Source organism: Choloepus didactylus, chromosome 21 (genome assembly GCF_015220235.1).
Source record: "Choloepus didactylus isolate mChoDid1 chromosome 21, mChoDid1.pri, whole genome shotgun sequence".
Classification (NCBI taxonomy): Eukaryota; Metazoa; Chordata; class Mammalia; order Pilosa; family Megalonychidae; genus Choloepus; species Choloepus didactylus.
The window spans coordinates 31,353,003-31,380,697 of NC_051327.1; the positions used below are offsets into that span (position 1 = coordinate 31,353,003).

Consider the following 27,695-nt stretch of genomic DNA (forward strand, 5'->3'; position numbering starts at 1 on the left):
AAAAGGGGATTCTTCAGGAACTCAGCAAGCCTGACGATGCTAGACTGGATTATTTGACCACATCAGCTATTGGATGTAGTGGGAAAGAGCCATGGACTTAGGGTTAGATCAACACTTGGTTCTGCTAACCAAGCGTCTCCACATCCCCAGCACCTCATTGTCTGGGGACACTCATCAAACCTCACATTCTTAAAAACACAGGAAGAATGGGTGGTTCATCCATGGTACATCCACGCAAGGGAATGCCACTCAGCAATAAAAAGGAGGAAGGAACCACCAACACATGCAACAAAGGGACATGTCTCAAGTGCATTATATAAATGAAGAAGCCAGATTCAAAAGCCTTCCTACTACATGAGTCCATTTATATGGCATTTGGGAAAAGGCAAAGCTATAGGGTTGGAGGACAGATCAGTGGTACCAAGAGTTAGGAGGAAACGGAGGAGTCAACCCCAAAGAGGCAGCCTGAGAAATTTTTTAGGGTGATGGATCTGTTCTGTATCTTGGTTGTGGTGGTGGATATACGACCATGTGGATTTGTCGAAATTCATAGAACTGAACACCAAAATGAGTGCAATTTACTGTATATAGATTTAAAAAACAAAACAAAACCTGAGAAGTAAGCCCTAGCACAGAAACTAGGATGTAGTTAGTGCTCAGCTAATGTCAACTGAATAGGAATCTACCCATGAGTCCCCTGGAAGTAGGAAGGACAAGGGGGTAGGCTGGTAAATTTGGGGAGTGACACTTTCCCTGAGAAGGGACACCACCGGTAACGGCAGGCCAGGATGCAGAATGAGTTCCACGGTGACAAGCTCTCATTCTGAGACTCCTCACCAAATCAAAGCCAAGTCATTACATGAGCCTCCTGGTTGGAACCCTTAGGTCCAGAGTGACATCTGCCTCCTAATCTACTCTGTGTGGAAGAGAACAAGGAGACAAATGTAGAAAAGAGAAAGGAAAAAACAAAGACAGTAATGTCACATTCAGATGGCCTAAAAGCCCCATGGCAGCTCACAGATGCCATGAGAAATTCAGTCTCTACTAACAAGCCCCAGGTCACAGTCAAGATGGCCAAGTGACAAACAAGCAACCCATATGGAGGACAAAGAATTTGCAGTCCCTTGGCGAGAGTATGTGTACATGCGATGGGGCATGTTCCGAGCAAGCCCCTGCTGGACTCAACGTGTCTTCACGCTGGCAGGCAGGAGCTTATCCAGCCCCCTCATCATGCAGGTCAGAAACTTTGCCCTCAACAGTCCTGGCCAACAGAGCCTGCATAAAAACCCAAACAGGCTGGTCCACATTTCAGGGCCTTTTCAATACACCGCTCAAGCCTTTTTTGGGTGACACTTCTACTCCATTTGCCTCCTCCAAGAGCCCAGGTCAGCTCTCCATTTATTGGACTGTCACGTGTCTGACACATGTGCCAAGAGGCATTCAAAACCAGACCCCAGTTCAAGAAGCCTACAGAGGGAGGATGCGAGGCCAGGGGACTATAAAGCCACTAACATTTTCTTTATTGTCCTGCCACGTGACAGGTGCACGTGCATATATTTAGATACATGTAGAAAACTTTTTGGCATATTGCTTTCAGAATGTATTTCCGAATGTAGAACTACAGAGGGAGCCTTTTCATTTTCACTTGCTCCTTCAGTTCTTTTTTAGTCTAAACTGTAGGTATCAGTTACTTTTAAAATAAATTAAAAACTGTTTAACTAGCTTAAAAAACACAATGTACAATGCTGGATAAGCCCTGAAACTTAGAGGCACTAGTCTCTCCCAGAACATCAACCAGTTGCATTTCCCTTCCACTAAAGTCGACACCCCTTTTCAATATGAAGAAGTTAGAATGGTCATTGCCCAAATATCCCTGAAGACTGAGAAAATGATCAAGTGAGAGGGAGGAGTTGTAACAGAGAAGTTAGGATTTAACTAATAATTATGACCATTTAATTATTATATAGATAGTTCTCTTTAGTTTCTAGCATATTAGAACAGTAGAAGGAAATACACACTGTACTTTCAAATTTGCTCTACCTGTTAAAGTGTATTTTGAAATCCCTCACTTCTCTGTATATATGTTATATGTTATATCTCATAATAAAAAATGTCAAAAAAAAAAAAATTGATGTCGCTGACCTACTGCCAGGCCCACAGGGAAAAGGCTCGTCAAAGCCGCCAAGACACCCTCCCCAGGGCTGGGGGGTCGAGACGACCCCGTGTCGTTCCAGCGGGGCCCGGGGTAGCAGGGCTCGCAAACCTCACCCACAGGCCGCGGGGTGGGTCCCCAGTTAGCAACCCGCGCACCCAAAGCGACCGCCGCTCCCCGCCGCCCCGCAGGCACCCGCTGTGGCACCCTCAGAGCAAGCCTGGCCCCAGCGCACGCCTAGAGAAGCGGAGCTCGGAGTCGCAGGGCCCCGCCGCGAGCAGGCAGCGGGCCTCGGCCGCCCCGCAACAGGTGCCGGCCCTGGCGGGGCCCGGACGCCGCGGAGCCTACCTGCGCTGGGCCTCAGGCCTCGGGCCGCCGTCGGGCCGCCGCCGCCGCCGCCGCCAGCCCCGCCACCCCGACGCCGCCACCTCCAGCGGCCACCCGGCCGGCTCCCGCCCCGGAAGTGGTTACGGAAGGGCGCGGAGCACGTCTGGACGTTCACGGGTCGCCGGCCGGGCAGCTCCCGGGAGCCGAGTTGAATTGGCCAGTCCCGCTCCCGGACTTTCCGGTCGGCTCGCCCTTCTCACGGAGGACGTCCACGGCAGCCAATGAGCAAGGGAGAATTGCTCTGCCCCGCCCCTCCACTGCCCAGGCGAACCAATCCCGTTGCAAGACAGGCAGGCCGCGCCAGGTCTCCGAAGAGGAGCAGGAAAAAAAGGGGTTGGAAATCCGGTGACGTACGACTTTCCTGAGGGGGCTCGGAAGTGGGCGACAGCTGCAGTAACCGCGGCCCGGCTCGAGGGACGCGAAAGCGACTGGAGTGACGCATTGGTGACCGTTCACATCCCTGCCAGGACTCTTCAGGGAGGCGGAGGCGAAGACCTGAGGTGAGTGGCTCGGTGCTGCTGCCGCGGCGGAGATAAATGTCGGGACGGCAGGAAACCAGGGGCAGGGCTGGGCAGGAGGAAGGGCAATGTGTTTTCCTGTTTCCCAGCTTTAAAACTTACAATCACAACCCGGGAGGCCGTTGGCGTCCATTGTCATAACGACCGGCCGCTTCAGCGTCGGTGGAGCGAGGGGCGGAGCCTTGGGGCGGGGCTAACGGGCTGCATCTAACAATCGGACTGGATATGGAGTCGGGATTCGGAGGAGACTGAGCAGCCTTTACGCGTAGCATTTGATTTCCCTCTCACTGCCTGCATAAGCCCAGGTCCTCAACCTGGCGTTCAGGTCTTTTCACAGTCTGGCCCATTTCCATCAATGGAACCTTCTTCTCCCCAAAATGCTGGGCATTTCTCACTGCTGAGCCACCGTGCATGCTCTTCCCTTTGCCAGGAATGCTTTTCTTTCCCCTACTAGCTTGTCCACCCGCAGAACTCCTTGTCAGAGTCTCTGGCGGCCCCCTTCATCTCTGTGATTCTGCTGCCCAAGGAAATTCTGAGTCCTGAATTGCCAAGCAGAGCCCTGGTTCCAAAGAACACTCCCTAATGATGTACCAAATGCGTCCGCATCCTACTTCCCCCATTCGAGTGTGCACCAAACACCTGCCCCCTCCATAAGCACAAAAAAAGCAAGCGAAGTCCCTGCTCAGGTCTTCTGTGGATTAATGGATAGTCTCTGGGAAACTCTAAATGCCTGCCCTTGCCTGGAGGTGGGGGTCAGACCAGCTAATTTTTGTCCACTAAAGGTGACCAAAGGGACCCTGGTAGCCATCACTGGGACAGACACAGAGAATAAAGAAGCCTCAAGTTCACCCACTGGCAGGGGCAAAGGACTAGGCTCACACCAGGTCTGTAAGTGCTTTGCAGTTCACCAAGCCAGCGGCACTCTGTGCTCATGCGTCCCCATAAAAGCCCCAGCAGGCATCTGCAGACTCACTTCCAGGAGCATTTACTATGTAACTGCTGGGGCTGGGGAGACCCCAGGTACGAGGGTGTAGCTCCCTCCCCTTGGCCCCAGGAGGACAGCTCACTCCCAGCCACACTAGCCGGATGCACAGAGGAGGCACAATCAGAACTCTGGGATGGGGGCTGGTGATCCTTTTGCCATAGGGGTGAGAGCCCAAGTTCCCAATAGCCTCCCCCCTCAAGAGCATGTGGCGTTTTACAGGGCAGCACTTTAAAGCATTGGGGACCCCCTTAGAGCAGAGTGGTCCAGGGCATGGGCTTTGGACCAAATCTATCTGCCTGGATTCCAGAGCGGCTCCACCACTTAGGATTGTGAGACCTTAGGCAAGTCATTTCAGCCCCAAGTCCTTATCTATGAAATGGGGATAACAACCTGAGATGCCATTTACACATGCAGCCCCCTCATTTGCTTCAAGAATCAGAAATACAAAAATCTTTCAGGAAAGTGGACTGTCTCATACATTCGTCAAACATGTCCCAAGCACCTACTGCGTGCCAGGCCCTGAGCTGTGGCTGGGGCCTCAAAGAGAATTAATTAGTCAGCTCCTGCTCCCGGGGAGCTCACAGTCCAGGGCCATGCTGTCCCCACTGGAACCACCAGCCACGGGTGGCTCCTGAGCCCTCAGAACCTGGCGAGTCCAAATCAAGATGAGCTGTAGTGGAGGCAAGTAAAATATCCCATGAATGGTTTTATATTGATTACATGTAAAAATACTATTTTGAATATATTGGGTTAAAAATTTTAATTATTTAATTATTGTTAAAATTAATTTCACCTGTTCTTTTCACTTTATTTAATGTGGATACTGAATAATTTAAATTACAGATGAAGCAGATATATTTCTGTTGGACAGCACTGGTCTAAAGGGCGCCAGGCAATGACCGTGAGGAGAGGCACAGACAAGGGGTGCTGGGTGCTGGTGGGGGTAGGGGGGACAGTACAGAGGAGGGGCTCTCTCCCTAGTCGCTGAGCTCCAAATCCCAATCAGGAGCCTGGTGGGAGGCAGACACCAGGGTCCAGTTTAAGTGGGGACTCCAAAAATAATCACTTGGGGACTCCAAAAAGCCTCTAGTCCATTCCTCTGTAAGCGGCAGTAAAGAGTAGTGGGTCTTAAAATCCACCATCACTTTGATTCTGATTCTATCTCTGCCATTTACTAACCACTTACCCTCTTGGATATCCTGTAAAATGGAGATATTAATAGTATCTCTAATATTACAGATCATTATACATATCATATACATATATCTATATATCATACACCTACCATATACACATATCATTTTATATATATCATATACATATATCATTATATATACTATACATATATCTATGTCATATACACATATCTACATATCATATATATCATATATCACAAACATATCTACAAATCACATCTGTATTTATATAGATTTATCTATATATATATGCAGAGACTCTACGTAGTGTTACACACACACACACACACACACACACACACACACGGTGTACAGCTCAGTGCAGCATGCAGTTACGGGAATTTACAGAACTAGAAGGAAAACGGGGTGGGAAGGCTGACAATCTGTTTTCAGCTCCTATGGGTGGTAGTGCTTTGAAAAGGCAGCCCCAATCTCCTGACCCGTGGCTGCTCGGACCCTTCTCCCCTCATCCCATGTCCTCCCCAGGGCTCCTGGGATGATGGTGTGCTGAGATGGCGTCCGAAGACAAAGACGGGGTGGCCGTGCCGAGCTCTCTGTGGGCCGCCCGGATGGGGCCCTGGGACGCCATCCTCGAGGCCGCCAGGGAGCAGCTCCCGTCTCTGGACTCGGATTCCTCCCTGGTAAGCCAGAGCTGCCTCCCGGGCCCACCATCTCCTCCCGTGGCAGACACGACCTGAGGGACAGCTTCGGGGGGCTCCTCTCTGAGACGTCGCCCTCTGACTCTTAGTAACAAGCTGTGAGGCTGTTGTAGTTTGTTTTTCTTTCACTCTCAATCATCCGCCATACTTGAAGCTTTCCTTCTCTGGGTTCCTTTTTCCTTCTTTATCCTTTCTTCGGGGTTTACCATATTCTCTGCTTTTGTTCTCTGAATTTATCCATGCTCAGCTTCCTAGCAAGCCACTTCCATGTCCCCAAAACCATGGCTGGAGAATCCCTCCAAGGGCTTATCACTGTGCACAGAAACCGTAACCACACTTGGAGTGGCGTCCTGGGTCAGCACAGCAGCAGAGCAGAAAGCAGGCCTGGGTGCAAACCCACAAGGTGGCCAACTTGTCATGTAACCTGGGGGAGGTCACCACACAGAGCTGAGCCTTGGTTTCCTCAGTGCAGAATATGGTACAAATGTAGGATTCTATATGCACAGCACCTGGTCTGGAGTGGGTCTCAATAAACAGAGTTAACAAAACCATCCGCATCCTGCCAGATTTCCTGTCCCGGCAAATGCCCCCGCTGGCTTTGTGGAGAACAGTAACAAGGAGCAGACAGGAGTCCTGCGTAAGAGTTAGAGACTGAGGCTCCACTCCTGGGTGCAGAGCCCAGCTCTTTCACTACTTGTCTGACTGTAAAGCCAGTTCCCCAGACCCTCTAAGCCTGTTTTCTCTTCTCTGAAGTTGGGATAACATTCCCCTTACAGGTTGCTGCAAAGATTAAGTAATCCACAGTAGAGTGCCGTGCACAGCACACTGAATGCTCAATACACAGTAACTGTTACTATTGATCATACATTTTTGTTCAACAAACAGTTACGGACCCAACTCAACCTTTTTGAGAAGGAGGGGCCCTTCACAACATTACACACAGTTACAGACTCCGCCTTGCCATGAGGATCATGTAACTGCTGATTTAGGGGATGTTCAGAGACAAAAAACGAGGCAGAACCCAGGTTTAAATGAACCGCACCAGCTTCTGCACGTGGCTGGGAAGTACAGCGTGCACATGTGTAAGCTGATGCGAGTGTGACTCCCTGAAGTGACAATGCCGGGTCGGCCTCACCCAGGCGCCACAGCACGTGGGAACTGGGGGCTCCGAGAAAGGGCCTGGGTTTTAGAAGGGAAGGTTCTCGGTTTGGACAGGACAGAGCTTTCTGGACCCCAGGGATCCCGGGTCACCCAGTCACACTGGGTGTAGGGGTGTAGGGGACTCGGCCCCAGCGCCTCAGGGTGCACTTTCATGTCTTCAGTCTCCTTCGATCTTGTCTCCAGAACTGCCCTGTGAGGTGGGCAGAGCCGGTGGCTGCACCCCCACTCAGCCCCAGGCGTGGACTGAGCGCCTGCGGGAGGGGGGTCTGAGGCCGGGCAGGTGCGTGCGGAGCCGGGCGCCCCGGTCTCCCCGCCGCGAGGTGCGAGGCCCACTTCCAGGCGGACGGCGGCCGCCCGCGCGGGGCGAGGCCTTCGTGGAGCGGAACTGAGCGGCCAGGCGGGGGCTGGGCTCCGGGGGCTCCTGGGGCTCCGGGGCTCCGGCGGGGCAAGGCCCTCCTGGCTGCGCCTGCTGCCGTCTAATCCGAAAGCCCTCTCGTCTGTCCACAGTCGGACTGCGAGGACGGGGAGCTGTTCATCTTCCAGCGAGATCAAACCACGCTCATCCCGGACCTGGCGGAGGAGCTGGCGGAGGAGCCGGCGGAGGACGACCCCGCCGCGCCCGGGCGCTGGGCCGGGGCGGCCCGCGGGCCTCCCCCTGAGGTCGGTGCGGCGCCGTCCGGATCACTCGGATCACTCGCCCGCGGCCCCGCAGCCTCCAGGGCCAGCGCGGGGGCTCGATACCCTGTCTGGATTTGCCCCCTGCTCTTCTCCTGCCCCCTGCAACACACGCGCACAGGCACACGCACATGCACATACGTCCCCATTCAACACATTCATACACACAAATATACACACTCATACACACATATATACACATACATACACACACATACACACACACATATACACGCACATACACACATATATACACATACACACTCATGTACACACACATATACACATACATACACACAAATACACACATACACATACATACATATATATACACACACACACATATACACACATACACACTCACATACAAACACGTACACACATATACACATACACATATATACACATACACACATACACACAAATACACACATATATATATACACATACATACACATATATACACATATACACAGACACACAAACACGTACACACATACACACATATATACACATACACACATACACACAAATATACACACTCGCACACAAATATACACTCACACATACACATATACACTCATACACACATACACACTCACAAACACACTCATGTACACACATATATACACATACACACACATACACATACACACACATACACATATATACACATACATTCACACACACACACACAAATATACACACTCACACATACACATACATACACACACATATATATATATACATACACACAAATATACACACATATATACACACATACAAATATACACACATATATATACATACATGCACACATATACACTCACGTACACACATATATACACGCATACATATATACACATACATACACACGTACACACATATATACACATACACACATATACGTATACACACACAAATATACACACATATATACATACATACACACATACATATACACACACGTACACATATATACACATAACACATATATACATAAAAATATACACACATATACACATACATGCACACATATATACACACACATACACACATATATACACACATACATATATACACATACATACACACTCACGTACACACATATACACATACACACACATACACATACACACACATACAAATATACACACATATACACACGTACACATATATACACATACACACACATACACATACAAACATATACACAGACACACATACAAACATACTCACGTACACATATACACACATACACATACATACACTCACATACACATATACACATACATACACAAATATACACTCACACACATACACACACATACATATATACACATACATATATACACATACTCACGTACACACATATACACACACATACACACATATATACACATACATACACACATATGCACACATACACACTCATGTACACACATATATACACATACATACTCACATACACACATTCATACACACGTAGACACTCATACACACACATTCATATACACACATTCACATATATACACACATATACACACCATGCATTTATATACACCCTCATACACTCACATTCTCACACTCAGACACACTCTCACCCCTTCTGACATACCCTCACACACACCCCTCCCGTCCTATTTCCTGCTGCTGCTCCTTGAGCTCTGTGGCAGAGCCTTGCCACAGTGTGTCCTCCCGAGGGCACCTCCTTTAGCCCAGCCGGGCTCAGGGCTGCCTGGCTGGTCACCAGACCAACCCTGGCACGTAAACGGGCGCTCCCTAACTTCTGTTGAATTGATTAATGCCACAGTGGGGATTTGGCAGAAGGTGCTCCCTGAAAGCCTGAACAAGCACGCAGGCTAGCCCCTGGCTGGGAGGTGAGATGGAGGCCCAGGAGCCCTTAGAAAAGGCCCCGGGACACCCTACCCTTGGGCGAGGTAGTCCGGCAGCGGGTTCCTGGTGTCAGATGGAATTGGCCCATTTCCCAGGGCCCCAGGCTTGGCAGTCACTGCTGCCTTCCAGGTCCCACCCATCAGCTTCCATCGCTGAGCAGAGCTTTCAAAACCCAGGTCCTCCACTGGATTGTATACCATGGATGATTATATGGTGTGTGAATGTATTTCAATAAAGCTGAATTTAATAAAAAAAAAAAAAAACCAGGTCCTCAACCGGGCAGACTGGCTCTGCTCTCTGGCTGTGGCTGTGGTTAAATCTCTGCTTTTCAATGAAATCATTTCAGAGGCTCTAACCCACTTCCAAAAGGGGAGGAGGGGTAAATAAATGCTCCTGGAAACTGGGGCCCGCTCCAGATTCCATTCCCTCAGCTCAGACCAGTCTGGCACCCGAGCAGCTAGCTATCGTACACCACCCAGGTGAATGGGGTATTCCAGCCCCGAAATGGGAGCATCTTGCAGACCCCAGACTTGTCCACTCCCCACCCCCATGGTGATCACCCACCTCCCAGCCATGCCCAGAATATGCCAGAAATAACCCCAGGCAGGAGAATCCCCAGGGCTGGTAAAACTGCTCTGTGGATCAGGGGGAACAATTTCCACGTGACTTTATTCTGTGTTGTCTTTGTTTCTGTGATCACTTGGGCACCTCTTCTGGATGTTTGTACCAACTCCCCAAGGTTGAGGCCACCAACTTGCTGTGAGTCAAAGGGCCTGGGTTTCATCCTGTCTCCCACCTGAGACGCTGCATGACCTATAAATGGTGGCTATGGTTTTTATTGATGATTTAAATATTGCCCCATTGCTGTAATGGTAAGTTCCACTCTAGTCTCCTGTGTAAATAGCAGGCTGCCCGTGGGTTGTCCTTGTGAACCCAGTGCATGTTTCATGGCAGCTTTCTAATGTGCTTTCTGAAACGTGACCATGCCCGTGGGGACCCCCAGAGCTGCCTCTTTAATTGTTTGATGTCTAAGCAGTGCTTTGGTACAGCTAAGGGCTACAGAAGTAGTGTCAGCCTGCTCTGTGGCATATAAATGCAGGCTGATGCCCCCCTCTGGGACACCTAAATTCTAGAGCATTAGGAGAAACAAAATTAAATTCCCTAAGCCAGTAAATGGAAATGCTCTGTGCTTTCTGTGCAAGTTTTCTCTGGACCTAAAGCTGCTCTAAATATAAAGTTTATTAATGCAAAAAAGAAAAAAAGAAAAAACCCATCCCCAAGTGGCCTTTCGGAGGATACTAATTGTGCACACTTGTTTTCTCCATAGCCGCTTCTGGTGCCTGTGGAATTCCCCGCAGAACTCGGGAGTAAGTGGAAGGCAAGGGCAGAGGATTCAGCCTTTCTGGAAGGAAGGGACCCTCCAGGGCCTTTACAGAGCTGCGGTGAGATCAGCTCTCTTAGGACCCCTGAGAAGACCCCCAGGTGGCAGGAAGGCTACCTTGGGAGCTTCTCTAGCAACACCCAAGAACCCCAGCATCCTCTCTGGGGGCCGCGGGAAGGAGCCGCCATCCCCGCCTGGGGAGGACACCTCCAGTCAGAGACAGTGAGCACCACCCGGCAAGGCTCCGATTCCATGACCCTCAGAGCCCTCCGAAGGGAGAGAAGGAAGATGATCGAGAAGGACATACTCCGCAAAGTCACCTGGGATGGCCCGGATGCAGCCTTGGGGGGCCTCTCCCAGGCGAAGGAAGCCACTGAGGCAGGTCCCAGACCAGAATCGCCCACAGAGGGACCTTGCGAAGGATGGCCCGTGCTCTCCCTGAAGGTAACCTCCCCCCTTGCCCGGCACTTCCTTGGGGCTGCACCTGCAGGTCCACCTTCCCAGGGTCTGGTTCAGGGAACTAGCCGGTCCTCCCCTGGCCAGCTCGAGTGGACGACCATAGGCCCATGGTTCCAGGTTTGTGGGTAGGTGGGCGGCTGTACCTACCTGTCCAGCAGGTGTGTGGTCCCAGCAGACAGACCACCCTCAGGTTCAGTCAACAAGGAGAAGGAAGAAGACAGGAGATCCAGGCCTTCCTTAAAGAGAGAGAGAGAAAGGAGAAAAAAAAAAGAATAGCAATTCCAATCATATGTTTATAAATACATACAACCACATATAAAACACAGAACAAGCTTTTGTCAAAACACAATGCTCAAAATGTAAAACCCTCATCCTCATACACCTGGACAATAAGCACCTGTGCAAGGTGTATTTGGCTTGTTAATGAGGGAAACAGCAGGATGACACAGCTGATGAGGAGAGATTATGGGGATCTGGGACTTTGTAAGACACTGGGGACAAAGAAAGGAACGCAGAGATACACTTGCTATGTTAAGTACAAAATTGGTGGTTGTCCTGTAGGGCAAAAAAATACCAGTTACCTCTGGGGTTATCTTTTTCACTGGGCAGAAGAGAAAACTGTCAAACCTTCCACGTTTTACAAAACTGTAATAGCTGCGCCCTGGTAACTAGTGCAGTTACCTTCCCCCAGAAAGGTGGGCTTGTCAGAAGATGCTCCAGTGTAACCTTCATGTGCTTCTATTTTTGCCTTCTTTATAAATTTGGATAATTTTTCTTAACAATGTAGAGAAAACAGGCATCAAGTTTTAAAAGGAAGTCTATTCCCACCAATCCCAATTCTTACCAATTACTCTTTAAATAAACTGTGCTTTCCTTTCTTCTTGCCCATCAGAGCTTTTATTTTCATTCACCTGTAAAGCTGTAAGGTGCCAAAAAGACCATAAATCAGAAACCTTAATTCTTGACTGATTTCCTTCCTCCCTCTTATGGTGTTCAGTCCCAAAACACCCATTACCAAGTCCTGCCTAGAACAACCTGTTAAAATAAGAGCAAAACTGTTAAAGCACCAAACGTTTTGAACCTGTATGAACTTACCAGTTTTTAAATGATACTGGATTTCCTCCAGGTCAAAGTCTTTTGTGCCAAAAATAAATAAATATTGCCCAAAACACAAGTAGGAAGGAGTGGCAAGAGATGCAAATCCCACCATAGCCCAGGTGGGATGTTCTGCGAAGGGGGTGGGTGGGCAGGTGGGTGGGGAGCCCGCTGGCAGGCGTCGGCGTGCACTCAAGCCCCAGTGTTCACAGACAGCGTCCCCTGGTGATTCTCCCTCGGTCACAGCCGTCACGGGATCGGGGACCCGGGCCCCTGTGACAGCCTTGTGACCAGTCACCGGTTTAATCGTTTCAGCAACTCGAGGAGTGGGATTTGGATTACATCCTTCGGGGTCTGACGATGCGAGGAGACCAGGGAGATGGAGCGTCCAGTGCGTGGTGGGCCGCCCGCCACACCCAAGGCCCAGGTCTGACCTTGAACACAGGCCCTTGTGGGGCCCCTCAACAAGCACGGTGTGCGCCGGGCACAGGCTTCCCATGGCCCAGTGTTTCCTCTGTCCCTGCTTGGCCCCTCGTCCTCCTGTACAGTGATGTGGTCAGTCCAAAAAAGACCTTCATTCATTCATTCATTCATCCATTCATCCATTCATTCATTCATCATGTAGGCGAGGGCCTACTGGGTGGGTCAGGACCCGGGGGTACAAGAGAAGACCCTGCAAACCCAGTCCCTTCTCTGAACACCGTTTCTCCTCTCCACCTGCACATGCTTATTCCTCCCCTCCCTCTCCTCCTATCGGGGGGCAGAGTAAATCCCACCTTCCATGCTCCTAAATGCAGTCCTGCCTGCCGCTCTGCCCGCCCGTCTCTGCACTTGGGGCCTTGCTCTGCGGCACCCCCGTGCCACCCCCTGGCCCACAAAGGGGAGCAGAGGAGGCAGTTCTAAGGCAGGGGAGTGAGAGGGCGTGAGGCCCCAGCCCAGCCACAGAGCCGCACAGCCCCTCGTGCTGTTTTAAACATCATGGTGTTTGCTTGCTTGCACCTTAGCCCACTGCACCAAGATGTGGAGACCCTGACTCTCCTGTGGGTGGGGGGCAGTTGGTGCGCCCTTTGTGAGGGGCAGTTTGGCAGAATCTTGTCCCTAGTTTGAAGGCACATAACCCTTTGACCAAGCGATTCCCTTTCAAAAAACTATCCGAAACACATAGTCACCCTAAGGGACAAGGATGCATATTCAAGGATGTCCATAACAGTGTTGCTTATAATTGTGAAAAACCAGAAACAACCCATAATTAATGGGACCCAGCTAAATTAAGTAAACATGGAATGCTCAACAGCTCTGTGAGGGAAATCCGGGTATAGTCACAGGGAAAGATGTAATAAAGCCAGTGAAAATAGGTAAGTTGCTACAAAAAATATCCGTAACAGAACCGTTAATTATGGTTTCCTTTGATAAGTGGGACTGGGGAGTGAGGAGGTGGGGTGAACTTTTAATGGTGAGTCACTCTTGCCTCACAGAGCTCACAGGGGTCAGTTCTGCTGAGCTGCGAGGAGGGTTGGGGGTACCATCCGCAGGAGGCTTGGACTGCTGCAGCCAGACAGGGTCCCAAATCCAGACACGTAACCGCCTCCCTTTGGCCATCTTCAGGCTGCACTCTGCCAGAGGCCCAGGACAGGCTCATGGAACGGCTCGCTCTCCTGTGTGCCACCCAGGCCAGGGCATCTCCCTCCGCCAGGAAGGTGCCGGCCAATGGACCCCAGGACGCCGAGGAGCTGGGGGCCGGAAGCAGGTGGGACTCCCCACCAGCCAGCGCCCCTGTTCTGTTCTCTCTTTAGAACTGGCCTGTGGTCTTGCAGCATTTATTGAGCCTGCTGGGGGTGGAGCACTTGATGTGCATTTTCTTTTGCAACCTCAAGAATCTGAGCAGGCAGGTGCTACTATTATCCCCATTCTATAGATGGAGAAGCTGAGGCTCAGAGAGGTTGACTTGCCCGGGCTGTAGGTGGCAGGGCTGGAACCCAAGCCTCAGCGCACCCACTCTTTCCCCAGACCCTGGGGACACCCTCCCCTCACTACCACACGGCCTCCTGGGGAGTGGCAGGGTTATGATGGGACCCCACTCCCCCTAGCCACCTCTGAATGGTCCTCAGCCAAGGCATCTGAATTTTCAGTCTCCATGTCTCTGTTGGGGGGGAAGGGCTTGTGGCAGCCACGTTTCACGCCACATAGAGAAAGGCAGGCTGTGGTGAGAGAGTGGGGCCGGGGGAGGCAGAGGTGGGGCTGGGGGCCTAGGATTCCTTAAGGCCCAGCTGTAGCCCTGCTCTTCCTGTGCTTTGGTTGTCCCCCCCTTGCAGGCATCTGAGAGCCAATGGGTTCCTCTTTTTGGCCCAAGCTGGTTGGAGTGGGCTTCTGTCACTTCTGTCTGATCCATAAGTCTAGACCTGTGCTGTCCAGTAACCACTGGCCACACGTGGCGATAAGGCCCTTGAAATGTGGCCAGTGGGGCTGAGGAACTGAAAACACTTTATTTATTAATTTGACTTCAACTCGACTGGTTGGCTGCCACACTGGACAGGACAGATAAAGAGCAGGCCCGCTCATGTGGGAAGTCCTAGTGGATGGCGCTGGTCTGCCTCGAGGGTGGTTCTAAAGAGAAGAGTGACTGGGTCTCAGGTGCCTGGCCCAGTGCCCAGCACACAGTGCTCTTTCTTGCCTCAGGCGTGCTTCGGCCAAGCCAGGCCACAAGCTGGCGGAGGAACTGAGGCTGCGGAGCCCGGCAGAGCCACCCACCATCTTCATTGACCTGCGGCAGACTGAGCCATCAGGCCGCCAGTCCTCGAGGAGGTAGGGGGAGCAGTGGAAGCCCCCCAGGAGCTCACAGCTTTGCGCAGGGGGAGACCAAGTGGAACGCTGCTCAATTAAGAACTGTTTTTAGCCAAGAACTAGTCCTGGCCAGCAACCCCACCTGGTTCCATCAGCAGGAGGGGAGATGCAGGGACAGGGGACACACTGCCTTAGATGGGGCGCTAAGCAAACTTCATCTGGGCTGTACCCTCTCTCCACTGCTTGGCAGGAAGCCCAAGTGGCCCTTGGGCTTCGGCTGGCTGGGCAGCCCCCTCCTGCCTTGGTGGCCATGGAGGCCTGAGCCCTCCAGGTCCCTGGTGGAAGGCGGGCCTGGCTGGGTGGACCGGGGCACATCAGCAAAGCCACGTGTCCTCTCCTCCCCAGCTCCGCCTGCAGCTCCTCTGACAGTGAGGAGGAGGAGGAGGAGGAGGAGGAGGAGGAAGAGAAGGAGGAGCTGGCGACTTTGAGAGCCCAGCAGGGCCCAGCAGAGAGGGCGTGTCTCTCCTCCCAGCAACTAAGGTGACCACCAGGGCCCATCGGATTGCACAAAGGGTCCCCTGCCGCCCCGGGGGGCTCCATCTCTGCTTCACAGCAAGCCCGTGACCTGGCGTGTTGAAAGCCTGCACTTGCAAGGGTGTGGGCAGGGCTGGGAGGTGGTGGGGGGGCACTGTGGCTTTGTCTCTCCTGCCCAGCCAGGCCTGCGGTTCTCTAGCCGTCATCGAAGACACCCTAGCTCGCTCTCAAAAGGGGATTAGCCCACTTTCTTCCTGAAAAATGTTCCCCAAATTTATTTTGCTCCCTGGATGTGATGGCGATGGCAGTGGAGGGAAAGCAGGGGGATGGAATAAAGTTGTTAGCCAGGAATGCGAAGGTTTGGGTAAATTAAAAAGTAAAACAGCAAATTCAGAGGAGGCTGCAGTCCCAACAGGAAGGAGGCCCCACCCTGTGGTCATGGAGCTCATTATATGCTGTACTGCAAAGCTTGGAGATCTGCCTTGTGAACCCCAGGGGTCCACTGCAGCTTTTCCCCAAATGTGGCTCCTGACAATATAGGAAAAAAACAGGAGAAAAAGTGGGGTCGAGCAAAATTAAACCGGTTTCTTCTCTGAGACCTTTAAGAAGCTGATATGCACTGCCGTAACATAGTGATGCCATCTCGAGAGCTGGGGAACACACTTCTGAGAAGTGCCGGTCTTCTGTGTTTGTGTCAGGTCTGTTGACAGGCCATCAAAGTGTCTTTTCCCTACTCTCAACACCACTTAGCAAAGATTTGTGTTTCTCCAGACGACAGAGTCAGGATTAGTGGGTTCGACAGATCTGGGCTCAAATCTGCTTACTCCCTGGTGACCTCCAGCAAAACGGCTGATTTTGCCAGGCCTGGGTGTCCTTCTCTGTAAATGGGGGAGGATTTTAGAGCTCCCTCAATGGATTCACATGAAAGGGCCGGTTCCAGGGCAGGGTGCCCAGAAAGATTCAGTAAATGGCAGTTAGATCCAGACTGTGAGACAACCAGGATGTCCCCTCCAGGGAAATTGGCCCAACTCCACTGGAGAGCTGCTTTGATAAGGACACCTCAGGCCCACACGGTCTTTCTGGAATTATCTAGTGGTTGGAGATGGAACTCAGCAGAGGCAGAGGTGACATTTGTCTCGTTGCCTCGCCTGCTGGGTGGGGAGCCTCTCGGGGCCTCCAGAGTTGCTCTTGGAGGACGGCTACTCGGCCTCCCTGAGCATCACTCACCCCACCCCCGGTTCCAGGCGGGTTCCCGCTGTTGGCGGAGGTTGCCCAAATCACGTCCTTATTTTCTTTCCCAATGAGTCGATTTTGAAATGGGAGCTGAAGCGAGTCATTTCAGCAGGGAGGGGCTGGGGTTTGACCTCTGCTCGATGCTGATGCCGACTGAGGCTGCTTTCACTGTTGCAGGGACTGTACCGGGAAAAGTCAGCTTCTCCAGCAGCTCAGGGCAGCTCGGAAAGCGCTGGCACAGCCGGAGCCGACTGTGGGCGAAGGGCCAGGCAGCCAGGAGCCGCCAGCCCCTGAAGATGCGGCCGGATCGGGGACTGGGAGGGGGCAGCCCGGGCTGCTGCAGGCTGCGGGACAGAGCGTCCGGGCCAGACCCCCGGGAGGGAGTACCAGGGCCGCAGTGCCGCAGGAACCTCTCGGGCCTGGGGCAGCCAGGGAAGCCCTCGTGCCTCCCCTGGGCCAACTGTAGACGCCTCGGGTCACAGGGCCTGAGGGTGAGACCAGCACGACCTGCCCTGCCCGCGACACCCCCAGGCCCTGTCGTCTGTGGCCATGTGCTGCCCCCAGGACGTGATTTGGTGGAGAGAGAACTTAAGGCCGTGGCTCCGCCACCCGTCTTGGGTTAGAGTTCAGTTAGAACAGGCTCGTGTACTTGGAGCAGAGGTACAGATACACGTTTGAACATATGGTAGGTTGACAACTGTGGGGGACAAAGAGCCTCGAGGCTCTGAAAAGTTTCGTTCTCCGAGTGCGGCTCCGAGGGTTTCCTTCATCATTTTCCATTTTGGCATCTTTTCTCTTTAATGGCATCTCTCATGTCCATCATAGAAGTTCTTTTCTAAAATGGTAACATTTGAAACAAAAAGTAAAAAATCTTTACTTTCAGAGTTGAAGGAGAAGTCAGCCTGATTTTCTGGGACCTTGAATTCTTGCTACTTTGTGTGTGTAAATGCACGTCCGCCCCTCCCTCCCACACACACAGAGACCAAACAGACTTTCTGATAAAGAGGGAATGATTGAAATTTGTTTCCTCTGTTGTTTTCTTAAGCAAGACACAGAGGCACACAGGCACTCGAGGGTCTCTCCAACCTCCAGGTGGTGGCAATCCTCGGGACTGCAGATAAAACACAATGTTTTAACAACCGGAAACTCGGTCCCTGTTGGGATGGAGCAGCACCCACCCTTGGCGATAACCAGCGACTGCTGGGACCGGCTGCCCTGGGCCCCGCGTGAGGCCCTCATTCCCGCACCACACAAGGGGGCTCAGGCCTCCCTCCCCTGGACCAATTCTGCCGCCCCTGTAAGCATTAGCTTCCGACCTCCCCCGGTTACAGAGCGTTTGGTGACTGCTTGTTCTCAGCCCCGCTTCCCGCCAGCAGCGTGAGGCCCCAGATCTGTGGCATCTTTGTTCTCCCGCCCCTGAGGACTCGCCAGTTTGTTTCCAGGATGCTTTTTGGGGTCTCGGCCACCATCCCCCTGCCCTACCCCCTGGAAAGAGTAGATGAAGCATCTCAGGTCCCTCGGGCCAGGGGTTCAGGCAGCACAGCAGCGTACCTGGCACTTGGGCAGGTGGTCCAGTGTTCAGCCGGGGTCCCCGCCGGCTGCTGAGCCAATGAGGGCGGGCAGTGGGCTTTTCCCATCAGGCCCTGCCCAGCCCCAGCCTCGGCCACCTCATGAGCTCCCAGCCTCAGGCAGCCAGAAGGGGCCACCAACTCCTTGCACTCCAGACTCTGCTTGCTCTGTCCCCGGGCCCCCCAGCAGCCCCCATACCCAACGATGGCTGTCTTCACTAGCAGCCAAGTGTGACATGGGCTTCCACAAAGTCCACAAGAGGCCTGCGAGAGGCCTCTTCAGCAAGGAACAGGGAGGGCTGCAAGGAACACGTGAGGTGTCCTGGGGTCCCCAGGCCCTCACCCATCTACAGGCGCCCACTGGCCCCCACTGCTTTGGGATTCCCGCAGCACAGGTCAGGGCTCGGGCCCTAGGTGGGGCAACCTAAGCATGGCCCAAGTCTACCCGTGCTGCCAGCCAGCCCAACACCCTCAGCTGCAGCCAGCTTAGTTGCCAAGAGCAAAGGATATTTGTTTTCCTTTAATCCTACTTTCTCCCATTTCTACCACTTTTAATACCAGTAAGTTCATTTAGAATGTTTCACAACTGCTCCCCAGGAAGCCACCTCCAGCACGATCTTGACCTGAAGTTGGGGGTAGTGGTGACAGCCAGCAAGCGCAGGGCTCTTTGCTAGCTCCCTGTGGCTGGGTCCCTACGTGCCCCACGAGAGCTCCGGAAGCTGGTCCAGAAGGTGAAAACCGTCCTTAAACCAGGAAGCCCCATCGTCCAGAAAACACACAGGACAGAGCAAACGGGGGCCAGGGGGAGGGCTGACACAATGGAGGGAATGAACAGGGAGCAGGCACACCCTGGAACCTCGCTGTGTTGAATGTGAAAATAGAGACAGGGATTGGGTGACCAGCAAAATGGAACAGGGCACCAGGGTGGTGTGAGGGCCAAGGCTGCCCCACCACAAGGGCGGAATGTTCCAGAAACACCACCACCCCCGGTTTAAGCAACTGGCCCGTGACTGCAGTGATGACAAATGGAACAAGGACTCTATACTACACTCCCCCGCCATGGATGTGAGCACACGTGAGGCACATACACCTCAGCATCCGGACGAAAGCCGGAAGGTAGAGCCTGCGGGCCGAGACACAGGTAGGCATCTTGGCAAAGAACCACGTAGGCTGGGAGCACAGGCAGTCGGCCCCAACCTTGGCAGAGCTGTCAAGCCCAGCAAATTCCTGGGCTCCCTCACCTGGGTCACCGAGATGGGGTCCCAGGGAAGGGTCCTTACACCAGGCACCCCTCAGCCTGCACAACAGACGTGTTGCTGCAAGCAACCACAGCAACTTCCACGCCAGGCTCCACTCCCGGCTTCCTCCTTCCAGCCACGACGCCCTCGTGCACTATGCCCACCAGAGCAGAGTCCAGTCTGCAAACGCTTGAAAATTGGGGCTTCTGGCAGCTTCCTGAATTCTGTGACTGAGAGACTGTACAAAAATTCATGCAAACAGGGGCTTCCGTGTGAACTGGTCTGGGCCTGGCCCCTGGGATTTCCGGGAAGTGGAGAGTCTGTGCTGGGGTACCCACGTGCGCCAAGTGGGTCCCCCTGTGAGCCATCAGCTGACGTTTGCAGAGGAAGCTGTGTCTCCAGGGTGCACGTGATAAGGGCTCTCTCCCATGTGAACACGTCAGTGCTTGCACAGGTCACGGGCCTGTTAGCAGACCCCGCCACAGTGCAGAACACGTGTGCACAGCTTCTTGCCTGTGTGCATCCAGCGGTGGGTGCTGAAGCGGCAGCTGTTGCTGAAGTTCTTGCCACACTTGGCACCTGCGTGGGGCCACTCCCCACTGCGCATCCTGCAGTGGGTGATGAGGCTGGAGCTCGGGCTGAAGAGTTCTCGCACACGGGGCACCTGAAGGGCCTCCTGCCCATGTGCATGTGTGGGCTTTGGTCAGGTGCGATGATTTACTGAAGCCTTTCCCACCCACGGGGCATTTGTACAACTTTCCAACCCCACAGGGCCGCCCTGAGCTCCTCAGAGTTCCTGAGTATTTGGATTAATGCAAGAGTCTCGACACAAATGAAAGAAAAATGCACATGTGTGTAACCGGCAAAGGGCTTTTCCAAGATCCGGTGAAGGACAGAAACCTGTTTGTCTCAAAGTCAAATCTAGTAGCTAATTAGCTCATTCCAAAACTTCCCAAGTATTTCAGAAGGCAGATACCGAAATGGGCAGGCACAGGGTCTCTCACTGGCGTGGACTTGCCGTGTATAAGGAGATCAGAGTTCCTACCAAAGCTTCTCCCGCAGCCCCTACCCACAACTACTTGCTGGGTCTTTCTGGTGGGGCCGCCCCCACCTAAGGCTGCAGGTGTGGCTGTCCCCTCCCTGAGGTCTCATTAGCATATGAACTATCAGGTGTGGTCCTGGGCCCACCATGAAGAACGAAAGACACTCCTAATCATGGGAAATTCCAAAGATTCAGAGGTTCCCTCCCCAGGCGCTAAGAACGAAGCCCAGCCAAATTTTTCACTATCCTCCACCCCGCAGTGGGCCAGGGGCTCCTCGCGGGGAGGGGCAATGCCAGCTCATCTCCGTATCTCCAAAGCTGGACAAAACAAGTGCCCAATAAATACTTGCCGAATGGAAGATGGACAGATGAAAAAATGAATGAATGAATACCATGTTGCCATGGGAAAAAAACCTTCAGTATAAATATTTAAAACATGACAACCAAGTTTTCTCCAGTTCCACTGTGGCAAACATGGATGGGGCACAGGCAGGCCTGGGTTTTCAAGCTAAACAAACAGTAGGCTGGCTTTGGCCAGACAAATCCACAACAGCTACTGTCAGAGCCTGAGCCTCCCTGGGGAAAATAAGGCAGGAACAACTTGGCCTGTTTGATTTCTTTTTCCTTGCACAGAACCTGGTTCCAACACTGCCCCAGATGAAATGAACTCAGATGCCTTTTGCTCATGTACATCTTTTTTTTTTTAATGCAATTTTATTGAGATATAATCACACAACATACAATCATTCAAATGTACAATCAGTCGTGCACAGTATCATCATATAGTTGTGCTTTCATCACCACAATCAAACTTTGAACATTTTCATTAAAAATTAAAATAAAAAAGGAACATCCAAAACTTCCCATTCCCCTTCTCCCCGTATTGTTCATTTACTTTTTCTTAATACAGCTTAATTGAGATATATTCACACACCCTACAGTCATCCACAGTGTACAATAATTCACAGCACCATCATACAGTTGTGCATTCATCACTAGAATCGATTTTTGAACCTTTTCCTTACTTCAAAATAAAAATAAAAGCAAAAAAGAACCCCTAACTCCTTCCATCCCCTCCATCTCACTCTATTCTTCATCTAATTTTTGTCCCCATTTTTCCACTCATCCGTCCATACGCTGGATAAAGGAAGTGCGAGCCACAAGGTTTTCAAAGTCATACAGTCACACTATGCAATCTACCTAATTATACAATCATCTTCAAGAATCAAAGTCACTGGGTTGCAGTTTGACAGTTTCAGGTATTTCCCTCTAGCCATTCTAACACACTAAAGACTAAAAGGTGTTATCTATACAGCATATAAGAGTACCCTCCAGAGTGACCTCTCGACTCCATTTAAAATCTCTCAGCCACTGCTCATGTACACCTTGCATCTTCTTTTTTTTTTTTTACACAATTCAATGAATGTTAGTTTATTTACAGAGTTGTAAACCACCACCAAAATCTGATACAACCTGCAACTTAATTCCTTAAACACTGTTGTTGGGGAGTAGAAGAATGGTCTCCTAAGAGATCTTGTCACAATTTTAAGAAATGTGAACAAGGGTTGTACTTTAGCCTCCATCCCCATTGGCTCAAACCAATGCTTCAAATCCTGGCTCTATTGCTTGTTACCTGGGTAACCCTGGACCTCCTTTGGAAACCTCACCTTGCTATCCTCAACCATGAAACTGTCAGACAACTGTGGGCCTTGGAGTTCCTCTTACTGAGAGGTCCACAAATCCACAGACGGCCCCAAACACTGTTTGTGGTCTGAATTAATAGTATTTGTAGTTATACAAACATATAAGCATTTATATTTATATATATGAATGTAACTTGTTTTCAGAGAGTTTATAGAGTCCACAAAACAGTGTTGCCTTAAAATGACTCCTCATACTCAAAAAAGTTTGCAAATGACTGAGCAGCAACACATATCCCTCCTATGAAAACAGACGAGATGCTAATCTTCTTCACACTGATGATACAGCTTCACAATCTCAAACTAGAAATAGATTCAACTTACAACTGTTCTTCCTATTTAATTATGTCTGGGGAAAATGGCCTATGATCAAACACTCTTGGTGAAAGTGGTCATCTTTGCTAGCAATATTCCAATGTCCAAATGACGGAGCCAACAGTTCAAATACAAGTCAGAGGTTTGCTAACTCAACTTCATTGTCTAGGAGGGTCATCAGGGAGCTACACTGCCCCAAACCACACCTCCAATGGGTATTTTACTATACTTTTTCTACGGCCTCCATGAGCTCATTATAAAAGTGAATGCCTAAGAGTTGGTGGTAACTGGAAATAACAAATAGGGTTGCAAGTAACCAATCTTTTGTAAATTTGTTAATCTTTTTCCATAGTTTCCTTTTGATGTAGCACTAAATATGGAGAGAATTGCTCATGCTACACAGTACAAATATCCCACCCCACCATAAAGCTTTGGAATATTTTCAGTGGTGTTGTCAGTCTATTGTCAACTTCATTGATCTCCTTTTCATTAGAATAAAAGACATTTTGATTTAGTATATATATTAAAAAAAAGTGAACGCCTTTCAAGCATTTACTAAGTACACAGCAACATGTCTTTACTCTGCTCCTTTAATGTTCCCAACGACTCCCTCATGTTTATATCATCATGACCCAAGTTTTAGACGAATAAACTGAGGCTTAGAGAGGTGCAGGGCTCACCTACGGCCACGATGCTGAGACGGAGGAGCCAAGAGGGACTCAGGCCGACTCCAGGGCCACATCCCTGACCAACCCCGATGGCAAGCTCGAACACCAGCCAGGTACTCAGAGCCCTGCGTTGGAGTAAATACCCAAAGTGCTTTTCAGAAGACTCGGTCTGGCCCCAAGACCCAATTGGAGGTGGCCATCTACTCTAGGCTGTCCCCTCTGCCTGGTTAACTGTCTAGGCACAGCATGTCATCTGTTTGGCACATAGATGGTGCTCAATAAATACCTATTGATTGGATAAAGGGAAGAGTTGAATTTGTGCTTCATCAGCCACACAGCCCGATTCTTGCAACAAAAACTTTGACTCAGACAATAATATCCAGGCAGGATGGTCAACCTCAACGCTGGTGACATTTGGGGCAGGATAATTCTCTGTGGTGGGGGCTGTCCTGGCATTGTAGGATGTTTAGCAGCATCCCTGAGCTCTAGCAACTAGATGCTGGTGGCAACACCCATCCCAAATTGTGACAACCAAAAACGCCTCCAGACATTGCCCAATGTCCTGGGGTTGTGGTGGGGGTACAACGATGACGAATTGTTCCTGGTTAAGAATCCCTGTTTAGAGTACAGGGTCTTTTTTGCTCTATGTGAGCATCAGAATCCTTTTAAAAAGGAGCTTGTTAAAAATGTACCTTGCCACTCACCCCCCCAGGATTCTGACGTAGGTGGTGGGAGCCAGACCAAGGAACCTGCATTTTTACCAGCTTTGTGCTCAATTCCTGGAGACATGGGATAAACTCCTGGGCTGAATTTTTCTGGCCCTAAGGAAACTGGCTTCTCCTGAATCTGGGCTATGTTTATCAGCCTGGACTGAGACACAAAGGGCTTTCCCAAAATTTGCTTTCCCACCAGCTTTTCCACAGGACAGATGCCTTGCTATGGAGACCCAAAGAGGGAATTCCTTTAGGCCTCAGGATCCAGATCAGTTGGACTTTCCCTGAACAACAGGACTGCTTCTATCTGACAGACACTATGATTGCTGCAACGATTACACTTCCCTCTCTGATCTGGCCATAGCAAGTTCAGAGACAAATCCAGGGCCCACTTCAAACAACTATCCAGTGATCACACAGTATGTACATCTCTTGGCCCATCTCATGGCTGGCCTTATTTTCACACCTGTACTTCTTTCTCTTCCCTCCATTACTCAATGTATTTTTTTTAACTACCTCAAATATTTATGGAACAAGGTTGAATTAAAATGAAAGGAAAGGGGCTGGAATTGCAGTGGAATATGTGGAGGCAGGACAAAAGTGCGAAGGTAACTCCCTATTCCAAAAGCATTCAACTGGATGGCTTTTCAAAGATTACTAAACCATGTACAATCCCTCCATGTTCAAAAGAGGAACTAACTCAAACTGGGGTAGCAAATATTTTATTCACTCTAGAAATCATTTCCTGCCCATGAAAGTGGCTCAATCTGCAGAGATCGACCCTGCAGGCAGTGACGTGATCACACTTGGCACTCACTGGTCTGGAGCTGCCTGCCTCAAACCCCAGCCTTGCCAGTTTCTCCATGCCTGACTTTTGGCAAGTGACTGACATAACCTTTCTGTGTCTCAGTTTCCTTCTCTATAAAATGGGAATAAATAGTACTTATGTCCCAAAGGATACTTCCTAGGCTTAAACAAAACAGAGCACGTAAAGTACTTCGCTTTGGGGTGGACATAGTAAGCGCTCAGTCAACATTACCTGCTATTTCCATTGACAGGGAGGATGAGGGATAAGAAAGCAAGTGTGATACTGTGAAATCTCTCCTTGCAGAGTCATTTTGTTTGGGTTCCATTATTAAATTTTAGAGAGACAAGTGGATAAGTCAATTAACAGAGAGGCAGGGGAAAGCCACTATTTACACCTTGAACCACCCAGCACAGGAGATTTGGCCTTATTCCTAGAGGCAGCAGTCAATGAGAAGCAGAGTGTTAACAGCTTTTCCAAGGATGAAGATTCCAGGGAGGGAGAGCTGCCTCCAGGACAAACGCTCTGTGGAGAATGGCTGGAAGATGCAGGAAGAAGGGGGGATTTGAGAAGACCAGGCATGCTCTGAAATCCTTATCTGTGGGGAAGACATCTGCTAAACTCCCCTTCTGGTCGGCACAGACATCACTCAAAACAGGAAGATTCACACACATTCCTCTTGGGAAAAATACACAGCCAGATCCTCAAACACCACCAGTCCCCAAAACAGCACGAGACTCCCCTGTCTTCAGACCATCACCTACTCAAGACCTGGGGCTGCCAGCTCAAACATCCATAAGGGCCGGGGGCCAGGGAAAGCAAGGCTGGGTTTTCAACAAAGACGCACTTTGTTTGCTGATAAAACATTCTGGAATATTCTTCCTTTCCACAGACATGTGCTCTCTCTCATTTTTCTTAAAACATATTCCTCTTAGCCTTTCTTTTATAATATCATTTTTTAGAACGACCTCAGTATGGAGAAATTTTCTCTCCCACAAGAAAAACAAAACAAACGGCAGCTGATGGGAGCCCTCAGTGCCAAGAAGACAGGAAGTCGTGGGACACACACCTGTTAAAGGGGCTGCCACTCTGGGCTCCAGGAGGCTGCCCCTGTGGGGAGATGCAGACCCTGTGCTCCAGCCAACCTGACTGCTCCCGAGAAATGTGGAATCTGGATTTTTATATGATAACTCCCAACTTTGAGTGTAGACTCCATGTAAAGCAAAAAAAAACACATCAACACATCTCTGGGCTGTATCTGGCACACATGAAAAGGAAACACACACAATGATGCCAAGTGGTAACAGCGCTAGGAAGAAAAATACAGCAGGGTGAGGGAGAGAGTGATGTCCTTGCTCTTTTAGGTAGATAATATTTAGACAAAAGGCTCATTAGCTCACCTGGGGCTCCACCGCATGAAGGGAAGCCACCATTGCCTTGGCTTCAAGACTTTCTTCAAAGGCATTTTTTTTTTTTTTAGAAAGGACAGAAGACCAGAGCTAAAAGAAAAGAAAGAGATAAAATGTCCAGCTCTCCCAAAGAATGTGCTGTGGGCTGAAATCACCCCACAGAGGCAGGCAGGCTTACAAGCTAGAAACTCAGAGAGAAACACACACACTCACCACACATGCAAGAAGTGCAGGGAGGAAGCGGGCATCTTTCTCAACCACTCCCAGAGTGAATGAGCTCCCCCTATGTCTCGCTCTGTCTGCTACAACCTGCTGCATTAATCCTACTCCTGACAGGTGTGAAAACTGCTCTCAAGGAGAAGCAGCCGTCTGGGGTTCTCATTTCTTAAGGAAGAAGTTGTTCCAGATAAGACTGGAAAAGAGGAAACGCAAATGCCTTTGCCCCCTCTACCCAGGAGATGGTGACCCTGCTCAGCTTATTAGCCCACCTGCCCCAAGCACCCAACAGCTTCCAACCCCAAATATCCCTGTCCTGCCTGCTTCTTTCTGAAATAGTAACAGTAGCCATCAACTCTTCGGCACCAGACAATACACATTTACACGTCATTTGTTCATAATTTACCAAGACTAGAGGTACCGTGCTTTCCTCCATTTTACAAGTGAAGAAACTGAAGGTCGGAGAGCGTTGAGTATTGAACCCAGGGAGAGTCCTACGGAAGTGACAGAAATAGGACTGAAACCCAAGCTTCCGATTCCAGAATCCCAGCTCCCCAACTCCAGGTTAACCTACTCCAGCTCCTAATAATAATACCCCGACACCCTGCAGGCCTGACTCAGGCCCGCCCTTGATTCTCTCGAATTTTCCTCTGTGGCTGAACATGCGCCGCGTTTCTCTCATTCCGCAGCGCAGCGGGCACGCAGACGCCAAGCGGGCCACGGAGCGGGGAGGCAGTCGGCGGGCTCGAGTCCCGCCCCTCCGGGAGCCCCGCCTCTGCAGCAGGGAAGGGCCCGGCGCACACAGTAGGTGCACAATCACTGCCGGCGCCCGGGACGGGGCGGCTACGGGACGGGGCCCAGCCCTCACCTGCGCGCCCAGGTGCGACTGCGGGAATCCGCCGCTTCCGC

The 27,695-nt window shown here is 50.8% G+C and overlaps 2 protein-coding genes and 1 long non-coding RNA gene across 10 annotated transcripts in view; 1 reads left to right on the forward strand and 2 right to left on the reverse strand.

Moving 5' to 3' along the window:
• ANKS3 (ankyrin repeat and sterile alpha motif domain containing 3) overlaps positions 1-3,210 on the reverse strand; it is a 62,494-nt gene extending 59,284 nt beyond the window's left edge. For 3 of the 7 annotated variants that reach the window (XR_005213709.1, XM_037815417.1, XM_037815415.1), the window contains exon 1: positions 2,501-3,209. The gene's annotated coding sequence lies outside the window, so the exon portion shown is untranslated. Of the gene's footprint in view, positions 1-2,500 lie in introns of all 7 variants that reach the window. The other 4 variants (XM_037815420.1, XM_037815419.1, XM_037815416.1 and 1 more) reach the window with 3 other exon arrangements.
• On the forward strand, positions 2,831-18,002 carry C21H16orf71 (chromosome 21 C16orf71 homolog). Of its 2 annotated transcripts, XM_037815423.1 has the most exons (10): positions 2,831-3,039; positions 3,840-3,941; positions 5,725-5,879; positions 7,566-7,718; positions 10,957-11,454; positions 12,880-12,991; positions 14,170-14,311; positions 15,241-15,366; positions 15,751-15,885; positions 17,290-18,002. In XM_037815423.1, exons 3-10 carry the CDS (start codon positions 5,751-5,753, stop codon positions 17,576-17,578), a joined length of 1,584 nt encoding a protein of 527 aa, XP_037671351.1. In that variant the 5' UTR covers positions 2,831-3,039; positions 3,840-3,941; positions 5,725-5,750; the 3' UTR covers positions 17,579-18,002. The 2 variants fall into 2 exon arrangements, with proteins under 2 accessions (XP_037671351.1, XP_037671350.1); XM_037815422.1 differs by lacking the exon at positions 3,840-3,941 and having other exon boundaries at positions 2,832-3,039.
• LOC119518306 lies at positions 14,934-27,695 on the reverse strand. Its single transcript, XR_005213713.1, has 4 exons — positions 27,655-27,695; positions 27,193-27,280; positions 26,562-26,660; positions 14,934-17,947 (listed from the first exon to the last, which is right to left on the reverse strand). It is a non-coding gene; the product is annotated as an uncharacterized LOC119518306 (long non-coding RNA).

Excerpts from the sequence above, each read along its gene's own strand:
- C21H16orf71 (XM_037815423.1), top strand. The coding sequence starts at position 5,751 with ATGGCGTCCGAAGACAAAGACGGGGTGGCCGTGCCGAGCTCTCTGTGG. Across the intron at positions 5,880-7,565 it reads TGGACTCGGATTCCTCCCTG|TCGGACTGCGAGGACGGGGA; the intron begins GTAAGCCAGAGC and ends GTCTGTCCACAG. Across the intron at positions 12,992-14,169 it reads CCGCCACACCCAAGGCCCAG|GCTGCACTCTGCCAGAGGCC; the intron begins GTCTGACCTTGA and ends GGCCATCTTCAG.